The sequence below is a fragment of the Marmota monax genome, unplaced genomic scaffold (genome assembly GCF_021218885.2).
Source record: "Marmota monax isolate L192 unplaced genomic scaffold, Marmota_monax_Labrador192_F-V1.1 WCK01_AAM20220418_F8-fsc00269, whole genome shotgun sequence".
NCBI classification, from domain to species: Eukaryota; Metazoa; Chordata; class Mammalia; order Rodentia; family Sciuridae; genus Marmota; species Marmota monax.
In genome coordinates, this window is record NW_026694072.1 from 1,052,728 (window position 1) to 1,071,963 (window position 19,236).

The 19,236-nt window shown below is 55.5% G+C and overlaps 1 protein-coding gene across 7 annotated transcripts in view; it reads left to right on the plus strand.

Annotated features, from left to right (window-relative positions):
* Positions 1–2,258: 2,258 nt before the first annotated feature.
* Ssh1 (slingshot protein phosphatase 1) overlaps positions 2,259–19,236 on the plus strand; it is a 60,096-nt gene continuing 43,118 nt past the window's right edge. For 5 of the 7 annotated variants that reach the window (XM_058585549.1, XM_058585550.1, XM_058585547.1 and 2 more), the window contains exons 1-2: positions 2,259–2,394; positions 6,459–6,499. In XM_058585549.1, coding sequence (XP_058441532.1) covers positions 2,326–2,394; positions 6,459–6,499 — 110 coding nt within the window. In that variant the 5' untranslated portion in view covers positions 2,259–2,325. Of the gene's footprint in view, positions 2,395–6,458; positions 6,500–7,433; positions 7,701–19,236 lie in introns of those variants that run through there. The other 2 variants (XM_058585553.1, XM_058585554.1) reach the window with 2 other exon arrangements.

Consider the following 19,236-nt stretch of genomic DNA (forward strand, 5'->3'; position numbering starts at 1 on the left):
AAGGGTGGGGCTCACCTCCAGAAAGATAGGGCCAAGCCAGAGGCCCTGAGAGGCAGGCAGGGCCAGGGCAGGGGCATTAGGACCTAGGGCCAAGGACAAATAGCAGGATCAGATCTAGGCGAGAGTTTCTTGGTAAGGAGGCCATGGCAAGGGGTCTTAAATGGTAGTCCCCAAACCAGAAGCATCATTGGACTTGCAAATTTTCCAGTCCTACCCACAACCTAGTGAATCAGAAACCCTGGAGGGTGGGGCCTAAGGTGTGTTTTCTCCAGGGGATTCTCTAACCCTCAAACTTGAAAACTAACATAAAGAAGACACAGAAGAGGGGCTGGGGATGTGGCTCAAGCGGTAGCGCGCTCGCCTGGCATGCGTGCGGCCCAGGTTCGATCCTCAGCACCACATACAAAGATGTTGTGTCCGCCGAGAACTAAAAAATAAATATTAAAAAAAAAAAATTCTCTCTCTCTCTCTCTCCCACTCTTTCTTTAAAAAAAAAAAAAAAAAAAAAAAAAGAAGACACAGAAGAAATAAATAAAGCATGAATGAACCCACATGCATTGTCACATGCAAATACTTGGACAGAGCTCCCCGGGGAGAGGATGTGGGGAGGTTTCAGAAGCTTATGCCTATTTCTGATAATGTGCTTGGATTTGAGAAGACAGTCCCTTTTCTATGGAACTGTGTCCACAACGAAGCTTTATATTTGACCTTTTAAAATAAGTATTAAATCCATGTGGCCATCTGTCCACTAAGAGCCTGGACAGGTGTGTAGTGCTGGCTGCTCTAATGTGAGGGGCACTTTGGGCTGGGGTGTAGCCCAGTGGTAGAGTGCTGGCCTGGCTTGCACAAGGCCTTGGGTTCCATGTCCAGTAACACAAACAACAAAACACTCCCTTTTCCCTAAAGGTGGCCCACTCTCAACAAAGCTTCCGAATGAAAATTATTTCATTTGTTTCCTGCTACTGGGGATTTAATCAGGGCCAGTCGACCACTGAGCTACATCTCCAGCTCTTTATTCCTGATTGACAAGCCCCCTGAGATGGACAGTGCTGAGGCCTTGGCCCAGGGATTATGGAGGACTTGATGGATCAGGAACACCCAGTGGGTTTCTGTTTGGGCAAGGTGGAGCCATTTGCTACAATGGGGAGCAGAACTGGAGGCCTGCCTTAGGAGTGTGCCTACTACACATAGTGGTGTTGGGAGGGGGGTTCTGGGTGAAAGAGAAGCTTCCCATTATTATGTCCACCAGTACAATTTCCTTGGTGTCTGCCTCATATTCCTTTCCCTCTCTCCACCCCCACACTGCTCTCCCCAGGACCACAGAAGCCCACTGCCCAACGGTCCATCTTTCAAGAGTGGACTTGACTCTCACCACTCCTTCCTCTTCCCCCAGCGGAGCCTGAGCCTCTGGTTGACAACCCCCTTCCTGTTTCCAGTCTTTGTGAAGGGGCTCCGCAGGGTCCCTTGCCAGCGGGCTGTCTCCTCTCCCTCCACGTGTTAAGCCCGCGCACAGTCAGGCCTTGGACACATCTCTTCCTCGGGGAAGCTTTCTCCCACCCCACCCGCTTGCTCTCCAAGGATCTAGCTGGGTTTCTGGACACATAAAAGGAATCCATAGAACAAGATTAGCGAACAACTTTTTTAAAAAACGCCGCTGAGGCTCCCACCCAGGGGCTTCGGCTTGCTGGGGAAGCAGGCTACCTCGGATCTACACAGTCAACCCCAAGCAAACTCATCTTGAAAATGCACTTAATAACCCGATGAACCCGTCAGATCTCCGACGGCGCGCAGCCTACTCCACTGCACTTTCTGTGGCACCCTCCCCAGTGGGTTCAAGAAATAGTTCACAAATGAATGAAGGAACCAACGAATTGCTGCAGAGACTGGCTGGAGGAGCGCAGGGCGCAGGGTCCCGGGGTCCCTTTCCTGGTTCCTGCAGCGCCTCTCCCCCATGCATCCTGGCTGAGCGGTCCCCAGGCCTCAGTTTCCCCACCCGGGACTGTGCGACCAGGTCCTCAGGCCAGAGCGGCGGGCGCAAGGGAGCCGCGCGGCCGCTGGGGACTTGCGTGTCTGGGGGACGTGACTGGCCAGCCTGGGCCTCCGGCCGCGCACGCGCACCGCCGCCCCTCCCGCCCCGCCCGCTCCCCAGCCCGCGCACGAGGCCCGGCGCGCGCCGGCGCGGGGGGCGGGGGCGGCGGACGCCGAGGGCGAGGGGCGGGCCCGGCCCGGCTCGGCCCGGCCGCCCGCGCGCGGCTCCTGCAGGCCCCGGGCCCGGCCCGGCGGCGGCGGCGGCAGCTCCAGCTCCAGGCCTCGCGCGCCGCAGCCATGGCCCTGGTGACCCTGCAGCGCTCGCCCACGCCCAGCGCCGCCTCCTCCTCGGCCAGCAACAGCGAGGTGAGCCCCGGGTCCGCCGCCCCGGCCGGCTAGGGGGCAGCGTCGTCCCGGGCCTGGGCCGCGCGTGCGGGGCGGGGGGCGACGGCGCGGGGTCCCCGCGGGACCAGCCGTCATGAGCAGCTGGCCTGGAGAGCCAGTGTGGTGATCCCCCGCCTGGGGGCAGCTGTGCGGGGACCCGGTGTGCGCGAGTCGCCCGTCCTGAGATCTGTGACCCGTGGCAGCTCTAGGCCCTTTTCCCGTGTGCCTGGCTCTGTGTGTGTGAGACTGTGGGTGACTTTGGTCCGTGGGTGACGTTCTGCCCGGTCCTGGGCTGGGGACTGTGCAGGGGTGATGCTGTGGGAGCGAGGCCACCAGTCCTGATCGAGCAAAGGTGTGAGATCTTGAACCTGACTGCACACCTCTAAGGTCTGGCTGTCTGTGGGACAGTGACTGAGTGCTCTGGGCGCTGTGCAGCTGAGACTGGATTTTCACCTTTCATCACGCCATTTAGGGCTGGGTGTTCATGTGCCTGTGTCCCCCTGCCTCGGCCCCTCCTGGGATTTGGTGGCTGCATTCCCCGAGCTGAGGGTAGATGGCTGCACTGGGAGGGTTTTTGAGGGTATTTGTGTGACCCGAGCTCCTGTTTTGCTGACTCCTTGCTCTAGGGCAAATGGGGGAACTGGCACCCTGAGTCTGCAGGATGGGAGCCCCAGCCTCTGAGCAGGTCACTCCTCTTCAGCTTCAATAGGCTGACCCTCTGGGTCCAGTCTCCACCACCCTCCCTTAGAGAACCCTTTAAAGGCCTCTCATCCAAATTCCTCTCCATGGCCGGGCTGAGCGTTGGCCTGCAGACAGAGCAGCTGGAGGAGGAGCCCCTTACTCTCTTTAGGGAAGGCCCAGGAAGTTGTCAGGCCGGCTCTCGGTGGGGGAAGTTGACTGGCTGTGTGAGTCTCTGTGAGACGGAAGGGAGGGGACTCGGGCTGGGTCTCGCAGCCTTGTCTCCTGCGATGTAGCTTTTCAGCATGGTTTTGCTGAGATTGGCAGGAACGTGTGCAGCGAGGCTGCGAGGTTGAGCCTCCACAGCCCACTCCTCTCCAAGGGCCGCCAGTGAGTTATCTCTTGTATAGACAGAAGGTTCTAGCACTCCCCCTCTGTGAGCTGATTAGAAGCAAACGGACATTGGTTGCTGCTTACTGTTACTGAGAAGTTTGGCTGCCTATGGCAGCTGCTCCCCACAGAGATCTGTTCTCGTCCATCATTCCTGTTACTTCTGTCTGGCAGTTTACAAAGTACTTTACAGTGCACTTCATCTCCTGTTCTTTTCGCATATGTGAGCTGAGGGGAGAGCTTGGCTTCAGGAAGGGGTTGCACAGGGCCTCTCAGCCTGCGTTTTCTGATTCCTGAACCCTACTCAATCTATTCCTCTTAGACACACTTCTAGAATTTAATTCTTAGTTGAGATATGTTCACCTAACAAATTCACCATTTTAAAATGTACAGTTCAGTGATCTTAATATATTCACAAGATTGTGCAACCATCACCACTATAATTCCCAAACGTTTTCATCACTAGGAAGAAACCCGTGGGCACGACCTGCGGCCTCCCCTTCCCATTCTGCCCAACCCTGGGTCTCCACTCATTGGCTTTCTCTCCATGTTTGTTCTGCACGTTTCATGGAACTAGAATCATCCGACCTGTGGCCTGTGTGTCCGGCTTTGTTCACTTGGCCAGGGTTCCTCCATGTTGTGTGGTGTTTCATTACCTTTTTTTCTTTTCGGTACCTAGCATTGAACCCAGGGGTGCTTAACCTCTGAGCTCCATCCCTGTCTCTTTTTAGTTTTTATTTTGAAACAGGATCTCCTTGAGTGACTTAGTTAGGGCCTTACTAAGTTGCTGAGGCTGGCCTTGATCTTGCTATCCTCCTGCCTCAGCCTGCCCCGAGTCGCAGGGATCACAGGTGTGTGCTACCTCGCCCGGTTACTTCATTCCTTTTTTGTGTTTGATAACACTGTCGTACACATGTACCACGTTTGGTTGCACATTTGTTTTCTTTCCACTAGGCCCATTTTAAATTATTATATAAAGTGTCTTTTTTTTTTTTTTTTAAACCAAGCACCAAGGACCTAGTTGAGCAGAATAAAACTCAGCTGGATTTTATTTGACTTTAGTATATCAGCAGCCTTTTTTGCTCAATGAGGAGCAGAGGTTGGCCTGTTTTCAGGAGGGTGAGGCTGTCTTCCAGATGTGAGGCCAGAAGCTGGCTGGAAGGGAAGGCAGGTGTGTGTGGAGTCAGCAGACCCGGGTCCAGACTGGCTGTGCCTCTGGTCTACCCTTTCTAAGGTCACTTCCCTTCTCTGTGCCTCAGGTCCTCTGAAAGGACTGGGTCACCTCTTCAAGAGGCTCTGTAGCTTCTCTGGGGTAACCGACCTCACCCTGCCTTGCATCAAAGCCTCAGAGGCTGGCTGAGAATCAAGTGGCTGTGAAGTCTGTACCCCCACGTCCCTTTATCACTCATCAAAGGGCAGCTCCTTGGGTGAGTCACAGACACCTCAGCAGCTTCCTGACACAGCTGTGGGACTCTGAGGGAAATCACAGCCCTGGGCCCTGGAGCAACTCTCTCTCCTCAGTTTTTTTTCCCTTTTCTTTTTCAATCTGTAATTATCTCATGCATGAGCTTATCTCAGGTCCTTTGTGGGAACAGGCGGAGCAGAGACTAGATAAATCAATAGCTTTCAGGAGTGGATCATAACATTGTTATTTTTGACCAAGATTCAAGGTGACCGATTTTCATAAGCAAATTGCCAAGTGGTTTTGTGGGGGGGCGGCCAGGGTTTCTCTGCCTGGGCCCTGCTGACCCCTGGATCCCGGGGTTCTCTGTTCCGGGGGGCTCTTCACGTGCTGTGCCATGCTCAGAGCTTCCCCTCCTGCACCCACTAGATGCCAGTAGCACCCTCCAACAACAACAAACGCCTCTGGACGCCGCCCAGTGTCCCCTCGTGGAGAGTCACCGGGTCAGAGTGTTGTTGTACTTCTCTGCAGGACCCAGCCCCATGGTCGGGTTTCACTTCTCCAGTGTGGGGAAGGGACCCTGAGCACATGGACGCCTCTGCATGGTGCTGAGCGTCATCTCCACACCACTCGGGATTCCGGGATCCTTGGTGTACTCATTCTTGTTGGAACTGCCACCTCCCTGTTGGGGGTGTGTCCCCTGCTGCGCTGGGCCTTCTCCTGGCATCCTGGGCCTCTGCCTCGTCCTGCCCTCAGTGGGCCTCTCCTGGCCACCCAGCCTCCCCAGGGCTTCCTTCTCCATTCACTGGGCGCCTCTGTGTACGTCCCTGGGGTGCGGAGGCGTTTGGGGGGCACGCGTGATTTCTGCTCATTTCTGGAAAACAGTAAAATAAAAATAAGTGATTGGGACTTCAGTCAGAGTGACTTTTGGAGTTCCACCTCTCGGCCTTTCGCTTTTAGAAAATATTGGGTATTACTTCCTTTCATTTATATGAATGAACCAGCAGCCTGGAACCTTCCATATTAAACATTTAAGTCTTTTTGAGAACGAGCAAGATCGTCTCAGGCCCACGAACGGCCAGCTGCTTGGCTGCCCTCCACGGTCCAAGACTTGCCTGGAATGGATTTCTTAAATGGTCTTCCTCTCAGGGCTGTCGCCGGGTTGGCAGAGGAAGTGGATTCCATTAAACACGGCCCCTTCCCTTTAAGAGAAAAAACAAACAACAGCAAAAACAAAAATGAAATAAAATAACCCAGGGTGAGATCTAGAGCAAGTCTGAAGAGCACTAAGGGCTGAAGGACTGTCAGGTGGGAAATGGTCCCTCGGGGCTCAGCCCTCCAGGCCGTGGGTGGCAGGAGGGTTGGCATACAGTTAGAAATCTGGAAATTCCTCCCTGGGAATCACCCCAGGGGAACAGCAGACCAGGCTGGCCAGGAAAGGGCAGGGCTGTTTCAAGTGGCCAGGTTTCCTGGACATCTTTATCTCTCCCGACACCAGGGCAGAGGGCCGGAGCCTCCTGTCTGAGGCTTGTTGACAGTGCTGTCTGGCTGTGACATTCTCTTTCTTTCTCCCTAGTTGGAGGCTGGCAGCGATGAAGACCGAAAGTTAAACCTCAGGTAAGGAGGCCTTTCGTTTTTGTTGTTCAGTCTTTCTTCCAAACAGGTTTGGGATACTTTTGTTCCCTTCTTAAAGAGAAAACCTCAGAAAGAATACACCAAGGATTTTTTTAGTGCTTTTACAATTATTCATAAAGCATACATAAATATAAAAGTACTGCTTTTAAAATCTCCAGGCATGGAGATATGGTCCTGTGACCATCCCAGCTGTTGTGGAGGCTGAGGCAGGAGGATCACAAGTTTGAGGCCAGTTTGAGCAATATAGTGAGACCCTGTTTCAGAAAACAAACACAAACAAAGCTGGGGCCTGGGTAGTGGCTCAGCGGTAGAGCGTTTGCCTAGCGTGTTCGAGCCCTGGGTTCGAGCCTCAGCACCACATAAAACAATAAATAAATAAAATAAAGGTATTGTGGCTAACTACAACTAAACAATAAATATTTAAAAAATAAAAAGCCGGGCGTAGTGGCACATGCCTGTAATCCCAGTGGCTCAGGAGGCTGAGGCAAGAGGATCGAGAGTTCAAAGCCAATCTCAGCAAAATAGTGAGGCCCTTAGCAACTTAGTGAGACCCTGTCTCTAAATAAAATACAAAATAGGGCTGGGCATGTGGCTCAGTGACCGAGTGCCCCTGAATGCAGTTCCCAGTACCCCCAAACAGAAAAATTAGACATGTTTAACTGTAAACAGCTTTGGTGGGGGAGGGGATATCGTTGGAACTGGAGCCCAGGCCCCTGAGCATTCTGAGCCATGCTCTTCCCCTGACCGTACCCAGCCCTGTACACACCTTTGATAATACGCAATAGCATTTGGAAAAAGAAGGAAAATAATCACCATTATTCTATCAGCTTAGCATTACCGTTGTGCACTGTTTTATGTACTTTCTTGCAGATTTTTCCTCTGATGTTTCGTTTTGTTTTGTGTTTTGTTTTTGCAGTGCTGGGGATTGAATCCAGGAGTGCTCTTACCACTGAGCTGCAACCCCAGCCCTTTTTATATTTTGAGACAGGGTCTCATCAAGTTGCTAAGGCTGGCCTCCCACTTGTGATCCTTCTGCCTCAGCCTCCCAAGTTGCTGGGACTCCAGCTGTGTACCACCACATCTGGCTTTTCCTCTTTTTTTTTTTTTTTTTTTTTTAAGAAAACAATTATTTTAATATGCCCTCATTTTTTTCATACTACTTTTGATAAGGTAGCCTTTTGAGGTAAGCACAGCACTCATTTGAAACAGATATTTAGACCCTAAGTTAATAGTTAACTTGAGGTGGTTTTTGTGTGTGTGTGTGTGCGCGCTATCTGTGCTCATTAAAAAAAAAAAAAAAATTCCTTAAGATATCATCCTCACTTACCAATGATATTTTTTTTGTAGGTTTTTTTTTGGGGGGGGGGGTACTGGGGATAGAACTCAGGGGCACTCGGCCACTGAGCTATATCCCCAGCCCTGTTTTGTATTTTATTTAGAGACAGGGTTTCCCTAGTTGCTTAGGGCCTCGTTGTTGCTGAGGCTGGCTTTGAACTTGTGATTCTCCTGCCTCAGCCTCCTGAGCCGTTTGTTTTGTTGTTGTTTTTGCCAAAAATTAAGGTCTTCTCTCTGTTGTGGTTTTTGCTTTTTTTTTTTTTTTTTTCGTTTTTCCAATACGAGGATCAAACCCAGAGGCACTGAGCTACATCCCCAGCCCTTCCTTTTTATTTTTTATTTCGAGACAGGGTTTTGCTAAATTGTTAGACTGGCCTCAAACTTGCAGTCCTCCTGCCTCTGCCTCCAGAGTAGGTGGGATTAACAGGAGTGTACCTTTGTGCCCAGCAAGCCCTTCTCTTTAGGAATTTTTTGGTTCACAGAGGATTCAGCACTTTATTATATAATGTATTTCTTTGTACCAAGGAGCCAATCTTGAAATTAGACCTTGGAATGTTCAAAGAAAAAGAAAGTAAACACACTGTCAGGGATATGGTTCATTCTTTGGAAAAGGAAATCGGTCTACAGAAATGACAGTCAACAGTTCATCCCTGAGAATGGGCATGCTCCTGGTTAACCGCCCAGGGGGACGCGGTAGGAACCTGGTGTCCAGGGGTTGAGTCCAGGAAGGGGGACGCTCACTCTGTCAAGATTTCCTGGGTAGAAACAGCGGCCTGCAGAACCCAGGAGCTGGGTCTTTGCTCACTGTCGTGTTAGGCTCAGCCCAGGGCAGATGGGCTTCTGAACCCTGGGGATCTGGGTGGGTCGGGGGTTCCCAGGCTGGAAACAGCTGCATTCCGTGGGGGCTGGGCCTGGAGACCGGCCCCTGTGCTGGGAGAAAACAGGAAGCGAAGGCTGGTGGTGAGGAGGAGGAGAGAGGGGCTGCTGGGGCTGCTGCCACCGAGGGCGAGGGCTGGGTCTCCGACTGCCCCTGGGCCCCTCCCCTGCCCCCTCTCCCCTTCTTGTTCAGGAGATGACCTTGAGCTGTCACCTAGACCTCTCTGGGGGTCATGTTAGCTGCCTGTGCAGTGTTTTGCATTTGGAGTTAAGAACTGTAAGTGGCGGTGGGTGACATGGAGAGGTCTATGTGGCCCTTTCTCAGTAGGAAGGAGCCCCTTCCTCTGCCTGGTCGGGAGCTGGACGGGGCCTTATGAAAGTGTGGGAGTTATCCTCAAAACCACCCTGGAGGGGCTTCTCCCAGGGGGAGGTGAGACAGTGTGGTCAGAGGAGGTCACCATGACACTTCTGTTGCTTCTGGCCCTGCGTGTACCTTCCCTCATCACCTTTCTGTAGACCAGTTCAGTTGTCCTGTTCATTTGGCCCTCTTGGACCTGCACTTGAGGGAATGTGGCTGAGAGCGCCCAGGTGGTCCCAGGTCTCCCTGGGGTTCCACTCCGAGGACTCCTGCTAACCCTCAGGGCAGGAGCTTCCCAGGATGCCCAGTCCCTCCAGCCTGAGGCCCCCTTCCTGCACAGAGCAGGTCCTGCGTGCCATTATGACCACGGGATGGGGCGGCCCCTCCTCTCTGTTTTGCCAGCTCACCCCCAGCCCCACCTTTCAGGCCAAGGTCTCCTCCTGCCTGTGGGTCCTCCCAGCCCCCAGCCCCTCCTCTGTCCCTTTAACCTTTGACTGAAACTCACTCAGGGGGTCCTCATTTGCATTCTCAGGCCTTCTCAGCCTGTCTGGGAGGGAGGTCTAGGGTGGCCAGCTGTTTCTGTTTGCCTGGGGCCAGGGGAGTCAGGGCAGCAGATTCTCTGTCCCTGATCTGATCCTGGAGGGACTCGGCTGCTGTTTTGCTTCTGGGGTGTGGCCAGAGACCCACGGGCACCGGGGTTCCTCTCTCCTCCTTCCTTCCCTCTGTGTGTCCTAGAGTCAGTGCCCTGTCCCTGGGTCTCCATCCTGGGATGTAACCAACTGTGTATCTATAATATTCAAGAAAAAATAAAGTGCCAGGTTTGTCACTGCTGCTGCTGCTGCGGGCTGTACTGAACCTGGATGGACTCCCTTTTTAACATTTTTCTCGCCATGTTCCCTGAACAATGCGGTAGAGCTTTTGCATTGCGTCCCTGTTGCCTTGGGGACCCTAAGTGATCAGGAGAGAAGACTCAGAGCGCACAGAGTGCCCAGGCTGTGTGGGGTGGTACGCCTTTTATATCTGGGATGGAGCGTCTGCAGTTTGTGGTGTCCTCAGGGTGTCCTGGAACCAGTGCCCTGTGGGTACCAAGGGACACCTGTAGGGGTCACATCTCTCCATGCCTCTGAGGAGTCACTGGCTCGACCCTGGGCGGCCGCTGCTGAATCCCGGGGACTGGGTCTTCTGGGCGCGCCTGCCTCCTCTTCTTGATCTCCTTATCTCCCCTGTTGTGTCGCTGGGCCACCTGTCACCGCCCTGGTGGAACCCCTGTGTGCCTGTGTCCTCACCCTCGGGTCCCACTTCTCTCTGTGCCCCCCATCCTCTTGACCTTGCTCTTTGGGGTCTGACAGGGCTGTTGGCGCTCGCTGCCCTGCTCTGCCCAGGCCACCTGCCTCCTTTTCCAGCGCCTCTTTTCCTCCTGGCGGCCAGAGGTGCTCTCGGGTGTGTCCGGCTTCCCTCAGAAGCAGGCAGCACCGTTTCCATCCTGCCTCCTGGTGCAGGCATGTGTGTGTCCCGTCCCAGCGGTGAGGGCGCTCTGCCTGCACACAGCATTTACTGGTTGGGAGCCATGGACTTTGGAGCCTGCAGTTTACTACAGGCCAAGGAAGAGCAGGTGCAGAGGGGAGCGCGTGGGCGCAGCCACCAGGCCTGTGTCTGGCTCTGCCCCTGTGCCAGCCGGGGAGTCCCTCTGCCCCGGCTCTGGTCTGGGAACAGAGGTAGCGCTGCTCCAGCTCCGGGGTGCGGGCACCTCTGTGAATCTCCCCCAGAGAGTCCGGTGCCTCTGGGCTCATTTGTTAGGTTGGGTCCTGTGTCTCCTTAGTGTTAGTTCCCAGCGCGGAAGAATCAGCAGGCCACCTCCCTGCGGGCCACCTCCCTGCTGGGGCTGCATCGGGTCCTGAGAGGGCCACCTCCACATGCTGTGGCTGGGAGCCGGCTGCTTCCGGCTGCTTCCGTGCCAGGCGCGTCCTCACGAGATGTGGTCAGGGATGCGCACGGCACGGAGTCAGCGCCGGGACCTGACAGCTCCTCTGCAGGCCTTCTGGGAAGTGTCTCAGGAACTGACCCTCCCGTGCCGGGAAGGTGATGATGTGGCAGTAGAGCCCGGGGCCCCCTCCGTGCCCTGCTTTCTGCCTGGGCAGATGGCTGCGGCCCCTCACGGGACCCTGTTGGACGCAGCGCTCCTTCACTGTGGGGTCGGCTGTGGGAGCGGGCGAGCAGATGGCCCTGCTGGCAGCGGCTCCTGGCTCCCTCGGCGCCCCAGGAGCCGGCTCTGCTTGGCACGAGACGTAAGTGGTGGTATGCCAGGCAGGGCACTGGGAGGTGATGGGCTGTGTTGTCCCAGAGTGTGGGCTGCAGCGAAAGGTTGTCTTCTTCTTTTTTTTTTTTTCCAATACTTATTTTTTAGTTGGACACGACACCTTTATTTCACTTATTTATCTTTACGTGGTGCTGAGGATGGACCCAGGGCCTCCCTGTGCTAGGTGAGCGCTCTCCCGCCAAGCCCAGCCCAGCCCATGAGACCAGCGCAGCCCATGAACGGGTGTTTTTCTTTAATCTGTTGTTTCCAAATCACGCACATGAGAGTCGTGGAGTCCTGTGGTCCTCTTTTTGGCTTGTCCTGGCAGACGTGGGCCCTGTGGTGAGCTGGGGTGTCCGGTTTTGCTTGGTTTCGATGGAGGACTTCGATCCCTCCTGCACCTCGCTCTGCTCTGTCCCCTACACTTCTCCCCTTTGGGTGTCGACCCAGAGCTCCACCTGGAGCTCCACCTCGTTCTCCTCACAGCTTCTGGGAGCGTGGTCGTCAGGGCACGGTGGGGTTGATGTCCTCAGCAGACCCCACTTCCCTCTCCTTGAGCACCCCTGGTCACCTGGTCACCTCTGCACCCTCGGGTTCTGCTCTGCTCTGTGTGGGGTCATGACCCCTGTTGTTTTCTGTCCAGTTAAGTCCTGCCCTGTGGAGCCCTGACACCGGGTTCTGCATCCTGTGCTGGAGGTCTGTCACCTAATGCCACCATACAAGTTACCACAAACTTAACAGTTAAGACAACACGTGTCTGTTGGGCTGGGGGTGGCGCTCAGTGGCAGAGCACCTGCCTTGCACAGGGGAGGCCCTGGGTTCCATCCCTAGAATCAAGAATGCCAGTGCGCGGGTGTCATCTTGAAGTCGCCACGGGTCAGGACCTGGGCACATTCAGCTGGTCCTCTGCTGGGCTCTCCTAGGCTGCGGTCAAGTGTTGGCCAGGCTGGGTGCCATCTGCAGCTTGGGCTCTCCTTCCAGGCTCCTGCGGTTCTGGGTCAGACCCATGTTCTTGCAGCCATAGAGGTCGGGGTAGTCAAGGCCAACAGGAGAGGCCCTGCTCGTCCCTGATCACATCCACACCCCAGGTAGGGGCTCACCCAGAGGTGCCCCAGGCAGAGTTTGCCTGCATGCGAGCCCGTGTGCGAGAGCCTGGCTCAAAGGAAAAACGACAGAGGGCTCGGGGTGCAGCTCAGTGGCAGAGTGCCCTGGGTCCGTCCTGGGTCCCCCTCACCCCCAGAAAACAGAGAGAAAACACATAAGCAAGTGGATTTCAGTGTCCCATGTAGGGAGGGTGCCGAGATGGGCCGCGACGCCCAGCAGTCCTGAGAGGGAGCCCAGGAGGCCCGCACCACAGACTGCTCCTGCTCTGGGCCCGGGCATCTCCTGGGCTTGCCCCACTTGAATGTGGTGCCCTGGGGTGTCACCTTCAGTGACCTTTACACCAACTGGCTTTTCCTAGAGCTTTGGTTTTGGGAAATGATGGGCCTGTGTTTGTCCCTGCCCTGTCCTTTGACACCTTGTCTGGGGTACTCTGTGACCTTGGGCGGGCTTTGTTTCAAATAGGCCAAATAGGAGCTCAGGGTGCAGCTCAGCGTTAGACCGCTGGCCCCGCCTGGCCTCTGGCTCCATCTCCAACACCACACACTCACACACACACATGCACATCCCCAGCACCCCCCACACACACACACATGCACGCACATGCGCCCCGCCCCCCATAATGGCCAGAATAGTGCGCCCCTGTAGGGCTGCCATCAGAATCCAAAGCTCCAGCGACACGAACCTCTTCCCATCATAAACATTCAGCATATGCTTTCTCCTGTCCCCCTCGGGGTGCAGCTTCTGGGAGAAGGGACTAACCGACCCTCCTCCCTCCCTTGGCAGGTTCTGGGACTTCTCTGAGGTGTGTCCCTCGTCCTTGGCAGCCGAGCGGAGGTGAAGGGAGGAACTTGGTCTTAGACCAGGCGGGGCGGCCAGAGCCAGCCTGAGGGCAGCACCTTCCTCGCCTCCAGCCACGGCCCTGGCCCTGGACCAGCCGTGGCTGCCCGAGTGGACTCGTCTGTGTTCGATTTTGCACTGTGCAGCTGATCAGGGTCCTGGACCGTGTCCAGGAGTTGGGGGACAGAGGCTTCCTGCCATCTCCCTCTGTGCTTTGGTGACGGAAGCGCTCAGAGATCAGCGTCCATCGCCTCTGACCTAATCTGCCTGCTCTGGGGCCACTGTCACCACATGGTTATTGAGCTCCTACTGTGTACCAAGCCACGCAGTGTTGGAGCAGCCGGGGACACCACAGTGGGTAGGACACGACTCCTTCCCACGGCTGGCTTTCTGCCGGAACCCGGCTGTCAGTGGGGTGAGGAAGAGCGTCGCCTGCTCCTCCCCGTTCCCCCGTGGAGTTCTGCACCCCATCTGTGCACAAGTCCCATAATGGGGGATTATAAACAGTCCTTCCCAGTCTCAGGACATGATGACCAAGCCCCCCAAGGCACAGCCTGCTTTCACAGAGCAGTAAGTGGTGCAGCCGCGACTCTAAAACCAGACTCTGCCCGAGATCTCTGCGGGGTCTCTGGCTGTTCTCACTCATCCCTCACCAGGCGGCAGGACGGGGCTCCGCAGGGCTCTCCCCTGCTCCCGCCAGGCGCTCAGGACCAGTCAGAGCGGGGTGCTCTCAGCAGGTCCTGCCCCCCCACCCCCTCGTCCACCTGAAGCTCCTGAGGGACTGGCAGACACTGGGTGTGAAAAGGTGTTCACAGGTGCCTCTTGGTGCAGGCTCTGGGTTGGGACCTTGTGCACTGACTCCTGCTTCATACCTGACGAGCAGGTGACGTGGGGACGTTCCCCAGCTTAGGCAGCTGCTGCTCAGAGAACAGAGAGACCAGAGAACCCGGAGCTGCTGCCGGATAGGCCTCTGCCCAGGACCTGCGTCCTCTGCTGCACTCTCTGCAGAAGACCTGCAGGGCTGTGGGCTGTGTGTGCCTTGCTGGCCCCACCCCTGGGTCCTCATAGGTCACCCCGGGGTCCCTATGGGTCACCTCTGGGTCCCCCTTGGCCCCACCTTTTTTCTTTTTTTTTTGGTACCAGGGATTGAACTTAGGGGCACTGGACCACTGAGCCACGTCCCTGCCCTATTTAGTATTTTTTTAAAGACAGGGTCTGGCTGAGTTGCTGACCCCTCCTCGCTGTTGCTAAGGCTGCTTTGAACTCGCCATCCTCCTGCCTCAGCCTCCTGAGCCGCTGAGCTCACAGGCGTGAGCCATAGGCCTGGCTTGGCTCCACTGGTGAACTTCGGGGAGTCTTGGGGAGCACAGACTCGTGAAGCCCCGGCCGCCACACCACGGGGCTGTTCTTGCAGGTGGGATTCCCAGCAGCCTGTTGGATCACTTGGTTTTTAAATCAGAATTTGCCTTTAGTATTAATATTTTTCTAAATTGGAGAACTCGGAGTGGGGACAAATGAGGACAGAGATGTGAAGACTTGATCTGATTCTGTCAGAGCTTCATCAAACTTGTTCAAGTTGACTTACACTGTATTTTGCTCACATCTAGTAGATTTTATTGAACTTTTTAAATCCCAGTACCTAGACTGCTAAGGAATACCACTGGGCCCTGGTCTCACACTTTCTGAACTCTTAGCATCCCTTTCACAGGTGACAGTGGTCCCACTAATCATCCTTCTGGCAATGGGGCAAATCTGAGAGGGAGTCACCAAACTCAGGTCCTGTGTTGAGACATGTTGTCTGCTGTGCATCTTCAGGCAGGTCACTTCACCTCTCTGGGTCCCTGTTTCTTGTGTGAAGTAGAAAGACAGATTAGATTATGGTTTCCAAATCCAGAAGTGAGAGTCCTCACACCCACCAATCACCAATCTAGTTTTGTGTTTATATTAGACTTCAAATCATGCCTGTAGGTATGTGGCAGATTGTCAAGAATTATATTCCCAATATGAAAACAAAGTCAAACAAAGTCATCACTTTATTTATTTGTGACTTTGAACTCACGGTCACTTCACCACTGAACTACATCCCTAGTCCTTTTAATTTTTTGACAGAGTCTCACCAAGTTGCTGAAGCTGACCTCCAACTGTGATCCTCCCCAGGTCTCTGGGGTCACAGGCGTGAACCACTATGCCTAGCTCACCAGCCCTTTTTAAATTTTATTTTGAGACAGGGTCTGGCTAAGTCGCTGAGGCTGGCTTGAACTTGTGGGCCCCCGCCTCCACTTCCCAAGTAGCTGAGATCACTGGCCAGGCTTGGGCGCAGGCTCTTTTTAAGCAGACTCTGTTCTGAGAAGGCAGTTAGGTGGCGCTGCTGGCCAGTGCTCCCCTGCTCCTGCTCCGGGCAGGGCTGGGCGGGCCAGGAGTTCTGGGTATTTACCAGACCTGGCCCTGGGGGCCTGGGGGCCGGGGGAGGGCCTGGGGGTGTGGTCTGCAGAGCCCCAGAAGTCACTTGGCACATCCCAGGCCCCTCAGGCCCACCCAAGCTGGGCTGTGCTGCCTGTTGCAGGGGAAAGTCTGGGGGCGACTTTCACGTCTGGGTCTCAGCCACTGGGTTCTCGGCTGCCTGTGCCGCAGTGGGACTCCATAGGGACTCCGTAGGGACTAACAGGCAGCCCAGGGTGCTGAGGGGTCTCCGGTGAAGCAGCCTGGTGAGGGGGAGGGTTTGTTTAGTTATTTGCTGTATTCATCACAGCCAGCGTGGGCTTAGTGCCTGCCCTGCATTCCTGCTGAGTGCTGGGGATTCTCTGTTGAACCCCACCCCCAGGGTCACTTGCGGGCTGTGCCTACTGTAGCCTTTCCAAAGAGAGTTGAAACAGTAGAGAGAACAGTGGAATTTAACTGGGACATGGAGAGAGTAAGGAGATAAGGTAAAGTCAGGAGAAGGGTCACATGTGGAATGTGTGGTTTAATGTTTGTAGTTATTACAGTTTGGCTACAAGCCTTACTTTGAGCTTCCTAGTAGGCAGAGCAAAGAGAGAAACAAGATCAGTTGCTATAAAAACCACAAGAAACAAACAACAATAGGACCCCAGCAGGCCAGTTCCTCTGTAGAGCTCTTTCTGGTTGATGCTGTGATGCTCATAGGAGCCCCCGAGCGGAGGCTGAGCAAGGCAGGTTGTCATCAGTGTGGCCTGAGGCCCACAGGAGAGCCGAGGCTGCATGCCCATGCCACCAGTTAACCTGGTGATTTGTGGTCTTGAGAGGTGAGGTCAGCAGCAGCGCTCGGTGCCAAGGCTGCTGGCCGCCTGAACTTGTGAGCAGGATGCTGAGTCACGTCCTGCCGGACCGCAGCCTCCCGGCTCCATGTGCCTCTACAATGGGAGGCCCACTGCTCCCACCTTGTGGTCTCCAAGCAGGAAGAGACCGCACGTGGGAGGCCCTCAACCCCTGGACAGGGAGACTACGAGGAGCCAGCAGAGCCCAGCTGCCCACTGCTCTGTGCACAAAGCAAGGCCACTGCCCAGCAGAGGGCAGGGGGCGCAGGCAGGGGGCGCAGGCAGGGCGCTGGCTGGTGAGGGTCAGGGAGGAGGCGGGGCCAGGAGCTGTGCCAGTGACAGATGGGCAGTGGGGCACAGGTTAGGGCGCTGGCCTGGTGTGTCCCATCCCCAGCACTGGGGGGAGGGGGCAGTGACCTACCAACATAGAAAAATGACACTTGTGGTGGTTTACCAAAGTCCCATTAAGTTAGATTTTTAAAAATCACATTCTAAAACTTGAAATCATTTCAAACTCGCAGAAAAGTTGCTCCGACCTCCTTTGGTAGTGAAGGGACGCAGCTCGGGGTGGCTGGGTGCGCTCTGCTGTGCTGTCCCAGGGCTGCAGTCGGGAGGCCCGCAGCTGTCTCTGACCCCCGGCCCTCGGGCCCAAGACCCTGGTTAGTCGTGGGCGCCTGAGGAGTGTCTGAGGCTCCTCCTACGGAGACTCGGGGGGTGGTCTCTGGCCGGAGAGCAGGTGGGGGAGCTGTCCTGTCCAGACCGCGGCAGGGCTTTGGGTGCTGCTCCACTGGGTAGTTACTCTTTAAGAAGATTTTTTTTGGGGGGGGGTTACCAAGGATTGAACCCAGGGGCACTCGGCCACTGAGCCCCTCCCCAGCCCTATTTTGTACTTTAAATAGAGTCAGGGCCTCACTGAGTTGCTTAGGCCTCGCTGTTGCTGAGGCTGCCTTTGAACTCATCATCCTCCTGCCTCAGCCTCCAGAGCTGCTGGGAGGACAGGCGAGGGCCACTGCTGAGAAGCATTTCTTGAGAATGTGCCTTGAGCTTGAGCCGAGTCGTGCCCCGCCCTCCGCAGCGGCTCTGCGCGGTGTGTGTGTCTGTATTCGGCCTGGATCATCTGTGCGTTACCTTATTGACCTTGATGTCTCGTGGCCCTGGTCTGGCCAGCGGGGTCTCCTTCAAGCGGCTGTCCATGGTCCTCCTCACCCCACACCAGTCTGTCAGCAGCCCTGCTTTCTGAGACCTGGGTCTCGGCTCTCCTTCTGCCCCTCCGTGCCCACCTCTGGGCACAGTCACTCCTCCAGGGAGCCCTGGTCACTTCCAGTGGAGAATGGCATTCAGGATGGACGTGGCCGGGCGGGGTGCCGTGGGTGTGCTGCCCAGGCCTTCCCACCAGGCCGGCCCCGAGTGGGTGAGGACTGTGTCCCCAGCCCCCTTGACCTCGTTGTCTGTAAATGTGTGAAAACCCTGGTCCAGGGGCGTCTTCCATTCTGGTGTCACCCTCCAGGTCCTTCTGATTTTCTCTCTCCATATTTGTGATGCCCCTTGTCCTGTAATATGCACAGTGTGGTCAGCGAGTGCCCTGTCTCTCCTGGGTGGGTGCCCCCTCACCTGGCTCAGCATCGGCAGACCCCAGCTCAGCTGCAGCTCCACTCCGCCCCACCTGATGGCTCCAGGTCTGAATGGTCTTTGACCCTGTTTTCCCAGGGTGTCACTTGAGCAGAAATACAGTGCTGACGAGCAGAGGTGCCAAAGCTGGAGTCCTGCTGCCCTCTCCTGCTTCTCTGCTCCGTGACCCCAGGCAAGTGACTTGACCTCTCTGAGCCTGTTTCCCTGTGTAAAATACTCAGAGAGAGACACTGAGGACTCAGTGAGTTAGTATACAGAATGCACTTAGTGGGATGCTGAACAAAGTGCCCATCATCAGCATATAATTATTGAGCACCCACTGTCTTCTGGGCACCGAGAGGGGTGCTGTTTGAAGGGCTTGGTTCCCATAGTACGTGACCCCAGGTGGCAGTGATCCTCATGGCCCCGCATTCAGCAGGGAGGCTTTGTCCTTCAGCTAGGGAACGCCTCTGGCAATCAGAGATCTTGGGTTCCTGTCACTTTCCAGGTATATGACCTTGGACAAGTGACTGAACTCCTAAGTCTCAGTCTTGTCACCTGCAAAATGAGAAAAGATGAAGAAGGTGCTGAAGGGGATGAGCCATGGCTGGCAGCGGGGGAGGCAGGAGAGCAGGCAGTGTGGTGGGCAATGTGGTGGGCAGGCGCAGGGCAGAGCCCGGGCAGCTTGGAGGCTGGGAGAGGGCGGGGCCCAGAGGAGGATGCTCAGGAAGCACGTTTTTTGGTGGGGGGCGGCTCTGGGAATTGATCCCAGGGCGATCAAGCTCTGAGCCACATCCCCTGCCCGTTGCTGAGGCTGACCTCGGACCTGTGATCCCCCTGCCTCAACCCCACAGCAGCTAGGATCACAGTGTGTCTGCCTGCCTGGTGAGAAAGCAGTTCTGACTTTGCTGTGAGTACCTTGAGCTGGACCTGGACCGCCAGGTGAATGAATTTAGTTGACCGGGTGTGACGGCTAGTGTGGCCACTGCGGAAAGTTGGCACAAGAAGTTCAGACTTTGTAGATATCACATTG